General features: G+C 42.9%; 1 protein-coding gene across 5 annotated transcripts in view; it reads left to right on the top strand.

Annotated features, from left to right (window-relative positions):
• LOC114573954 (dynactin subunit 1) overlaps positions 1-10,113 on the top strand; it is a 13,798-nt gene extending 3,685 nt beyond the window's left edge. For 2 of the 5 annotated variants that reach the window (XM_028606207.1, XM_028606208.1), the window contains 24 exons: positions 1,880-2,029; positions 2,303-2,326; positions 3,202-3,399; positions 3,612-3,816; positions 3,932-4,010; positions 4,179-4,338; positions 4,529-4,633; positions 4,853-5,044; positions 5,194-5,310; positions 5,393-5,545; positions 5,665-5,825; positions 5,948-6,116; positions 6,425-6,493; positions 6,710-6,922; positions 7,065-7,226; positions 7,498-7,629; positions 7,742-7,867; positions 7,993-8,135; positions 8,221-8,387; positions 8,691-8,809; positions 8,889-9,084; positions 9,182-9,255; positions 9,346-9,435; positions 9,540-10,113. In XM_028606207.1, the coding sequence (XP_028462008.1) occupies positions 1,880-2,029; positions 2,303-2,326; positions 3,202-3,399; positions 3,612-3,816; positions 3,932-4,010; positions 4,179-4,338; positions 4,529-4,633; positions 4,853-5,044; positions 5,194-5,310; positions 5,393-5,545; positions 5,665-5,825; positions 5,948-6,116; positions 6,425-6,493; positions 6,710-6,922; positions 7,065-7,226; positions 7,498-7,629; positions 7,742-7,867; positions 7,993-8,135; positions 8,221-8,387; positions 8,691-8,809; positions 8,889-9,084; positions 9,182-9,255; positions 9,346-9,435; positions 9,540-9,677 (3,342 nt within the window). In that variant the 3' untranslated portion in view covers positions 9,678-10,113. Of the gene's footprint in view, positions 1-881; positions 906-1,346; positions 1,434-1,879; positions 2,030-2,302; positions 2,327-3,201; positions 3,400-3,611; positions 3,817-3,931; positions 4,011-4,178; positions 4,339-4,528; positions 4,634-4,852; positions 5,045-5,193; positions 5,311-5,392; positions 5,546-5,664; positions 5,826-5,947; positions 6,117-6,424; positions 6,494-6,709; positions 6,923-7,064; positions 7,227-7,497; positions 7,630-7,741; positions 7,868-7,992; positions 8,136-8,220; positions 8,388-8,690; positions 8,810-8,888; positions 9,085-9,181; positions 9,256-9,345; positions 9,436-9,539 lie in introns of all 5 variants that reach the window. The other 3 variants (XM_028606203.1, XM_028606205.1, XM_028606206.1) reach the window with 3 other exon arrangements.
• Positions 10,114-10,563: the final 450 nt, after the last annotated feature.

Raw genomic sequence — 10,563 nt, forward strand, 5'->3', positions numbered from 1 at the left:
TTGCTCCATTCTGTACACCAGATCTTTTTGCTTATTTCATTTTATTTTTTATTCTGGTAAAGGCATTCAGCACAAACATTTAGATGTGAAATTACGACCGTTGTAAGGCATATATCATAATATGTAGGGTTGTGCATCGTTTGGATATTTACAATTCTGATTCCAATTTCAATTATTCCTTTCGATTCCGGTTCTTATCGATTCCGATTCTTTGAGGGGTGGATTTGAAACGGGTCATATGCTTATTTCACAAATAAGAGGAACATTTTATTTTTGTTCAAAGGTGGGTGGCAGTTTGACGGGGCTTTTTCAATGTAAAATAAAGCCACACTGTGCTTACTGTGCTCCATGGCTGCAACACAACAAGCACCTGGCCGCTACGGAAACCAAAACTTGCGCATGTTAAATTTGGAACCCATGATCAGATTTGAAACCAAATCATCCAAACGATTCCAATAAAGAAACGATTCCGATGGAATTGTAATTTTTGAAACGATTCCAAGTAGAAATCGGTTCTCGATGCCCAACCCTAATAATATGTGTATCATAATACGTTGTATTATGGTGTCTTTGTCATTCCTTTTGGCCCCACAATTCAGTGACATTTTTTTTAACACCATTGCATGAGTTCACATTTTATTCTGCTCCTATGGCTCGAGTCATCCAGAAGAGCTATTCTTTAAGATGGTTTTAAATGGTGCATGCAGCCGTCACAACTATAATCACTGGACATGAACTAACCGTGGGTATGCCTCTTATATGCTGCTAATCTTTTATCTTGCTTCACTACTGGATGTATGTGTGTGTGTATATCTTTGTGTGTGTGTGCGTGTGTGCCCATCTCTCCCTCTTTCTGCTACTCACCTCCTCCTCTCCTCTAGTCCTCTACCCGCCGCTCTGCCAAGGTGAGCTTGTCTACAGCAGGCAGGGGTGAAAAACAGCAGTTGATTCTGAAAAGTTTTGTTATTTTATTGTTCCAACTTTTTGTGGGTGCTTGGCAAGTTAAATCAAGGGCACAGCTTCAAATGTTTGAAATCGTTTCTAAGGCCATGCATTTTTGTGTTGTATGATAAGTACATACTTTGTCTGATAATAGTTTCTTACCATTTTTTTTTATTTTTTATTTTTAAACCTGTTTTTAAAACACTGGTTGTACTTCTCTGCACTTGTACAAATGTCATATACAGTGGGATCATAAAAAACAGGATGTTTGTATAAGCGACTTGCTAATTCTGTGTACGAATAAGAAAAGTGGTTTTATTTTGTACCGTCAAGCTAACTTTGCAGCTGAGTTTTACAAATAACTCTTGAGTCCTAACACAGTCTCTATAATCACACTGTGGCAGTGGACCACTCCAAGTCGTCTTACGCCTGCCATCTCCCTCCCCTCCCTCTTGGTACGTTCCACCGGACGCTCCAACCTGCCGCGCATGGTACGCTCTGTCATATCAGGGTAACTCACATGTTACTTCACTGGGAGTGGTGATCTGTTTTGTCACGGAAAACTGGTGATTTGTTGTCCTTCGGTGCACAGGTGCAGCGCTCTACCAGATAAATGAACTCAAAGTGGTGTCTGTTTGAACTTGAACAACATCTCTTGCGAGGGACACTGGGAGGTGAAATGTTTGGTTTTGGAAGACGCATGAAGTCAGGAAGATTATTGTATTTTAGCCCATAAGCTATCATGAGATGAAACCGGCGGCACAGCATGTAATACTGGATGTTCACTCTTCTACTAGGTTCAGCAAAGTTGTGTGGGAGAAGCTCTTTACTGACCTTCAAATACTTAACACCACACAGTACTTCCTTTTCTTCCTCCGTTTCATTCCTCATCTTCTCCCTCTAGCAACTCTCTAACACTACCTGCCTTGGTCAACAGGCGTCTCGTGAGAGCCTGTCCCATCTGTCTGGTGATGTGAGCGAGGTGGGCCTGTCCTCCCATCAGGGTGCCCTAGGGGCTCCCGTTATTCCTCAGCCCAGCGGGTCGCCTGCAGCAGTGGCAGTCCCAGTCCCAGCTACTCCAAGCAAGGTGGGTCACTGACAATAAGAAGAGGCAATTTTAGTGTCTGCACAACAACAACAAAAATATGCTCATTCAATATGTTATACGTTTCATTTTTCATATGGAATTCATGACCATATCAACCGCACAGGAGATCAACATTTGCTCTTTTAAAGATTGATTCATTTTTTCAGTGCTTCCAGCTTTGCCAGTATGTCACATCTCCATCATTTTGTTCCTATTTTTCCATTGTATCTGGCATTTTGTCCCATTACATCCATGTTTTCATTCTTTGACCAGGTGGAACCTGCCATTTCCAAGCAGGTAGAGTTTTCTAATGGCTACATGCATGCTGATGATACCCGGCATGACTTTACTAACAAACTCATCGGATGACCCTCACCACACTTTCCTCAATACTTGAGTTTTGTAATGTCATCACAATTAATTTAGTGATGATGATGCATGGTTTAACTTTCTCAGACACCCAATTCCATCATTGTGTTTGTAGGGAATGGATTAATCTTTCTCCATAGCTCTTAAATGTTAGGTTCCTGTTGAGGTGGTGAATTCAGAGGTTAAAGTTAGTTAAAGCTACGTATAGTGTCTAGTTTCCGTCTCCCCCATGAGGAATTCTAAGTAATGACAACAACACTGTCGGTGTATCCACATGATGCAAGCCTTCCATGATCGCGCACAGCCCCCACCCTTCCTTCACGCAGTTGTTAGTAGTCGAGGAGGACACAGAGGATTAAAAAACATGGACTCTTCAGAAGTGGTCATTATCTTCACTAGAGTTTCTGTGCGCGAAAGGTGCCGGACAACACAATCTTCTGAACATAGTCATACTGAGAAATCCAGAGAGTTGTGTGGAGCTGATAGTCTTCATTAGCTTTGTATCAACTCATTTGGCAATGGCTTGAATGTAACAGACGTTCATTAATATCAAAAAGTTACGCACTAAAGCTTTAATTGACGAACTTATTGGCAAATTAATTTGGAGCAGCATTTACTATCTTGTTCTGGTTTTTTGGTGGTGGTACTTGATAAATGTTTTTTGTTTCTTTACTGTCTTGAAATAAAATCTTGGGACATAAATTAAGTCAAGTTAATACTATACTATACTATACTACTATACTATAGGCAGCAGATTTAAACTGTCCTCTTGCTTCTCCCCTCCACCCATCCATCCTTCCCAGGAGGAGGAATCCATGCGAGCTCAGGTCAAGGACCTGGAGGAGAAGCTGGAAACACTGAAGATGAAACGGACAGAGGACAAAGCCAAGCTGAAGGAGCTCGAGAAATACAAGATCCAGTTGGAGCAGCTTCAGGAGTGGAAGACCAAAATGCAAGAGCAGCAGGCTGATCTGCAGAAACAACTGAAAGAGGCCAAGAAGGTACACAGGAAAATTAAGTACTAACAATTTGTCTTAACGCTGAATTATACCATTATCGATATGTGCAATATATTGCAACAAAGATTAAATTAATGCTAATTTGTAGGACATGAAATGATTGCTATGTCTAAGACTGTAGAATTTTAAAGAAGCAGTTCCACTCTCATCATCCATGATTTTCTAGAGTTGTATTTTGTACCTCCTCCTCCCAGGACGCCCGTGAGGCACAAGAGGCCAAGGACCGCTACATGGAAGAGATGTCCGACACTGCAGACGCCATAGAGATGGCCACACTGGACAAAGAGATGGCTGAAGAGCGGGCCGAGTCACTGCAAGTGGAGGTGGACACGCTGAAAGAGAAGACGGAGGAGCTCTCCATGGACCTGGAGATCCTTAGACATGAGATTTCAGAGAAAGGTGTGTACTCTTTTCACTAATCCGCAAAGGCCTTATATCGGTGTCTCTCCTTTCTTTCTACTTTATTCGTGCCCTGCTTTCCCTGACTGTGTTGCCTTTTCTTTTTCTTCTGCAGGCTCAGATGGAGCCGCTTCAAGTTACCATGTCAAACAGCTGGAGGAGCAGAATGGCAGACTAAAGGAGGCACTGGTTCGGTCAGTCAAATGTCATTAAAAGCTGTTTTTGATTAAAGTATAAATAAATAAACTTAGTCCTAAAAAGAGTCCATGAATACAAGGCCTGGAATGGACATTTGGCAGTTTTAACTGTCAACATTTTGGTCTGAACCCAATAAATAACCTTGTTTTAATTTTCCTCCTCAGGATGCGTGATCTGTCTACTTCGGAGAAGCAGGAGCATGTAAAGCTGCAGAAGCAGATGGAGAAGAAGAACTCTGAGCTGGAGACTCTGAGAACTCAGAAGGAAAAACTGCAGGAGGATATCAAGCAGGCGGAGGCCACTATTGATGAACTAAAGGAGCAGGTAAAGTCAAGAAAAGAGGAGGAACAGGATTACAGAGAGGAAATGTTTTTCTGAGTCTCTGATGATGCTTTCTGGAGGTTGCACATTAATATGGTGAATATAACAGAAACCAACTCAAATACTGTTATTAACAGAACAGGTTTAGGCTGAGCTATATTTAAAAGAAACAAGGACCGTTGTTTGTTACTAGGTGGATGCTGCTCTGGGGTCAGAGGAGATGGTGGAGACCCTCACAGAGAGGAACCTCGACCTGGAGGAGAAAGTCAGAGAGCTGAGAGAAACCGTCACCGATTTGGTCTGTACAAATGCATTTATGATTCCTGTCTTCAGTATTAAAGTACAACAATACAAACTATGTTATACTATGCAAGTATTCACAATTAGATTCTCTTTTTAAGGTAAATGTGTAGCAACATAATGGTATAAGTAACCAGTTAGTACAAAGGTTGAAAAGAAGTAGAGTAAGGTAAAAACGTAGGACATTTATCACTGAATTTATTTCCTGTAACAATAGGAGGCCATTAATGAGATGAATGATGAGCTCCAGGAGAATGGCCGGGAGACGGAAATGGAACTGAGGGAGCAGGTGGACCTGAGTGCAGCAAAGGTCAGAGAGGCTGAAAAAAGGGTGGAGGCTGCCCAGGAGACTGTAGCTGATTACCAGCAGACCATCCGCAAATACAGAGACCTCACCACCAGCCTACAGGTGGGTGGAGAGGAGGGAAACACGCATGCTCAAGGAAATAATCAGAGGATTCATTACATTATTATAGGAATATGCCTCCTGTACACTGGATGAGGAAGCCTACAGGGCGGATGCTCTGACACTGTATGTGCTTTTCCCCTGTGCACCAGGAGGCCAACAGAGAGCTGATCAGCCAGCAGAATGCAAATGCTGAACAAGTTCAACAACCGCCTGCTGAACTATTTGACTTCAAGATTAAGTTCGCAGAGACCAAGGCTTATGCCAAGGTAGGAAACCTTTGTGTGTTACCGTGCCAGGAATGATGAGTTTACACCTTTAACAACATTTGCTTATAATCTGTGTTCCCAGGCCATTGAGATGGAGCTGAGGAAAATGGAAGTGGCTCAGTCAAACAGACAGGTATCCCTCCTCACCTCCTTCATGCCGGACTCCTTCCTCCGTCATGGTGGAGATCACGACTGTATTCTGGTCCTTCTGCTCATCCCGAGGCTTATTTGCAAGGTATGTGGACAAATGAGTACAAGCATCTTTTTGTCTCATCCAGATCACTATGAACTTATTTTGTTGTGCCTAGTTTGTTTCAATAATTAATGCCTCTGTGTGTGTCCCTTACCTCGTAGGCCGAGCTGATCAGCAAACAGGCCCAGGAGAAGTTTGACTTGAATGGGAACTTGGCCCAGGGGACGGGGCTCAGAGGGCCTCCAGGAGAACAGCGGAGTTTTGCCTCAGGACTGGTCTACTCCCTGTGCCTGCTGCAGGCCACTCTGCACAAATATGAACAGTAAGCACTTCATCACAAATGTGTCAGAAATAAAATATGGTATTACTTCCAGATAGCAATTATTGTTTTTTACTCAAATAAAATGTGTCTGTTCTTTTCACTCCTCTCTGCTCTGATTCTAGGGCTCTGAATACCTGCAGCGTGGAGGTTTTTAAGCGCATGGGTACACTCTACTCTGAAATGAGCTTCCACGAGCGCTCTCTGGATTATTTCATCGACCTGCTGCACAAAGATCAGCTGGATGAGACCGTTCAGGTGGAACCTCTGACTAAGGCCATCAAGTACTATCAGGTAAAAGAATGTGGTTAAAGAACTTACCAGAGTTGTATCCGTCTTTTAAACACACACACTTAATCAAACCCCTGAAGGAAAAGTGTGCAATCCATTTTCTTATCATGATTTGTTAGGATCTTCCCATGTTCATGTAAAACTATTATGTGATTGTTTTTAAATGAGTCTCTCAGCTGCTGAACATGTTTTACAACTACTATCAAATAAAAATATATACTAAACAACAAACAACTGTGTTTATGTATTTTTGTGCAACCGCCCCATAATCTTTTCTTAAACCTAAGGTTTTTCACTGTTTTGTCTTCCAGCAACTGCACAGCGTCCATCTGGCAGATCATACTGAAGACTGCACAGTGCAGCTGGCTGACCACATTAAGGTACGTTAAGCTGCTTCAGCAGTGTTTTACTCCTAGTACAGAGTAAACAATTTCAGGAGAAATCCCAACAATATAGCTGTTCAGAAAGATTATTAATCTTTTAATTGTAATACATACTTTTTTCCCTCCAAGAAAAAAAAAGTCCTATAATAAACAGAAATGAGAGTATAACAATAGGGTCTCCTAACATCACTTATCCCCACCTCTCACCTCCAGTTTACCCAGGGTGCACTGGACTGCATGGGAGTGGAGGTAGCGCGCCTGCGGGTGTTCCTGGCAGCAGGTCAGGAGAGCTCAGGCTTTACTGTTCTTCTAAAGGACCTGGACACTTCCTGCTCTGACATCAAACAGTTCTGTAAGAAGATCCGCCGTCGCATGCCTGGAACAGATGTAGTTGGAGTTCCCGCTGCTCTTAACTTTGGACAAGAGGTATGGGATACAGAAACAAACGCATAGACAAGTTAAAAACACACACACACACAGTCTAATGATCATTGACTTACTAACGCTCCTAGTGAAATGAGTGATCTACAGTATGTATTTGACTGACACGTTGTGTCTGATCTGGGAGGTGTCGGAGTCGCTGACGGAGTGCAGGCGCCAGCTGACCCGTGTGGTGGCTGTGCTGCAGGAGGTGGCTGCAGCTGGAGCTCAGATGGTTGCTCCGCTGACAGAACAGGAGGGGCTCAACGCTCTCAAACTGGAGGATATCGCCTGCAAGGCCATGGAGCAGGTAGTTTGACTGTTAATAATCATGTTCCATTTGCCCGATACTGTTTGACCCAAACAACGGGACATTTATCATTGACCATTTTAGTATCAGGTATTTGTTTTGTTTAAATTGAGAATCAATAGGTACCGATGTTCTAAGCATTTTCAAATGCTGTTAGATTCATGTTAAACTTAACTTTTAAAAACACTACGTCCTGAGTATTGTTGTTTTGGGACAAGTAGTAGTAGGTTGCAGTTGTGTTGTTGTATTAATCGACACTCCTTTTTCTAAGGTGTATGGCTCTCAAGGCCTGAACGGCCTAGAGAGTCTGCGTCAGTCCTGCACCTCCGTCATCGCTACCATGAACAAGATGGCCACGGCCATGCAGGAAGGAGAGTATGATGCTGACAAACCACAGGGCAAGGTATCGGTTTGCCTTAACTTTTTTTCTCATTAATGAATCACATAATTCAAATAATATTTCTGCCGTTTATGACTTCCCCGTTCCAATTCTTACTATTTGATCATGTCCTCAGCCTCCTCCAGTGGAGATTAGAGCGTCCACCGTCAGGGCCGAGATGACGGATGCCGAGGGTCTAGGAGTTAAACTAGAAGACAGAGAGACGGTTATCAAGGAGGTCAAGAAGTCCCTCAAGATCAAGGTGACACCTCCAACAAAAATCACTAACCTTTCTCTGTGAAGTGTTTTACATAAGTCTGCCAGTTTGAAATAGAAAAGCATCCGAGACAGTCATAACTGATGTGGCTGTACCTCACCTCTTCCCAGGGTGAGGAGCTGAGTGAGGCCAACGTCCGTCTGAGCCTGCTGGAGAAGAAGCTGGATACCTCCACCAAAGACGCCGATGAACGTGTGGAGAAGATTCAGACCAAGCTGGATGAAAACCTCGCCCTGCTGAAGAAAAAGGAAAAGTAGGAACGATAGAGAAGCACACAGAACTCATTTCAACACAACTTATTTTCCTGCTCGCTCACCTTCCTTTCTCCTCATCTTCAGGGAGTTTGAGGAGACAATGGATGCCCTGCAGGCTGATATCGACCAGCTAGAGGCAGAGAAGGCAGAGCTTAAACTACGTATTAATAACCAATCCAAGATGACCATCGAAGGCCTGAGAGCCACACCTGCCTCTGGAATCGCCTCCATAGTTCAGGGATCTGCAGGAGGTGAATTACTGTTGATTTTGTTCAGATCACAATAATTTTATGTTTTGATAAAAGGTGTGGCCTCTAATTCAACCTCTTGAGATGCTATTTCAACCCATTGATGGTGAGATATTTTATGCCTGCAGTTGGACTACTGCAATAGCAGTAAATGTGTTAATTCAACCAGACACCAATCCAATTTTGGGAATCACAAAAATATTCTCTACATTTTGGCTTCTCCTTTAACACAACACTGTTAAAGGAGAAGCACAGGCTGTCATAGTGATTGAATGTCTCACCATTTTCCCTGTCCCTCTCCAACAGGTCTGACTCCATCCCTGGCAGGACAAGTACAGGTGGTGGACTCCCCCCTCCTCAGGCAGCAGGTGGAGACCCAGAGACTGGGTATTAAACAGCTCAAGAATGAAAACAACAGACTCAAGGTACACTGGTGTTGGAGTAAGTATTATTATATTGTGGTATTGTGCTAGCTGTCTAAAGTCTGAGTATATCTACTTCCAGGCGGAGAAGATGAGAGCCCAGCTGGCCTCCCTGCCTCCACTCTGCCCTCCCAAACTACCAAAGGTGTCCAAAGAAAGCTCCATGCCACCAGAAGGACTAAACACAGGCATCTATCGCAGGACTGACCAAATGCTGTCAACACTGCTCAAGCTGAGTTCAGAGGTTAAAGTGGTGGACATCAGTGGGAAGACAGCAGGTGTGTGTGTGTGTGTGTCAGTTTCCAAACCTTCCTCTCCTGTGTGCGCCCGAGTGTCCTGGTTCATTGTTGGTCTCTCTCTCTGTGTTTCTCCTAGTTAGTGCCGGTGCCCAGCTGCTGGAGCAGACGGCTCGACTGCAGAACCTCAGTGATGCTCTGGACAAACTCAAGGTGACAACTTCAGAATCATATCTGTTCTCCTCACCATGTCAATAAGTTAACAATACAAAAACCAAACATTTGGACCCTTCTCTTTTTCAGGGAGAAGTAGCCGAACATGTTGTCTCCTACCAGCCTGGAGCTAAGGCTTCCTCTGACTTCGCTACCTTCCCCGTCTCCTCTTATGTTAAGGTAAAACAGTACTTGCACACACCATCAGCTACAATATTTAACATAGTTTGATCTTTTCTAGTCAGAATGTGTCAACACATGTACATATATGCATTGTTTCCTAGGCCAAGGAAGAGAAGCAGGGAGGAACAGTGTTTGTTGGTCGTGTTGCCATTCCTTGCACCCGTGGACAGGAACAAGTCCACCGCCTCGTCCTATCACAGCAGCAGCTGCAGAAAGTGCACCGCCTCCTCATGGTCTAAGACAGCGTGCCATTGGCCCACAGATGTAATTAGCAGTACATCCAGAAAAGCTTTTGTTCATTCTCATTCCAGCTTCCACTTTACTCTAACATTCTCTATTTATCCCTTTTGCTTTTCACTATTCTCAGGAAATTGTATCCAATATTTGTAGACTATAGCACTAATAACATTAAGGCACAGCAGTGACTTTATATTGACGTAAAACTGGTGTTTTAAATGAAGTCCAAATGGATTTGACTCCTGAATGTCACATTATGAAGGTGTCCTGTTTTTACTGAAAGTGTTTGTATGCCCCGATTTTACCAACTCTGTGGGAAAAGGAGAAAGCTAACAAGTCATTTTTACTGTACTTGCACCTAGTGATAGTCTTTCCCTTTGTATCTTTTGTACTTGTAGTAATTCAGACAATAAAAGCAATTCACTTTAGAGCAACAAACATTGTGTCAATGTCAATTTTGACTTTTGATATATTGTACCTGTATGTTCTCTGCAAACTAAAAGAAATGAGCTGCTCCAAAATTTACAGTCCAATATCAAGTTCCACTGTCTGGTCCCAAGTGTACATTGTTGTGGAGTATACACATTACATGCCAGCTCTACTGTATAATTACGCCAAGGTATTCTATTATGGAGTTCATTTTATTAAATGAATACATCAATAGTATAACAAATAACCAGAACTTGGTATAACATTTGGAACATGACCTAAAGTGCCACAGCACAGGTTGATGTACATCTTAACAGGTCTGGGCAAACAGTTCCAAAGCAGCTTCTCTCTCCATATGTCTCACTTGTTTCCCAATCAGTGTTTAAGTGATGAACAAGAATTAGATTGTAAATTTTTTCAAAGGCTGTACTCGATATTCAGAAAACACGTACACACGTA

The sequence above is a fragment of the Perca flavescens genome, chromosome 19 (assembly GCF_004354835.1).
Source record: "Perca flavescens isolate YP-PL-M2 chromosome 19, PFLA_1.0, whole genome shotgun sequence".
NCBI classification, from domain to species: domain Eukaryota; kingdom Metazoa; phylum Chordata; class Actinopteri; order Perciformes; family Percidae; genus Perca; species Perca flavescens.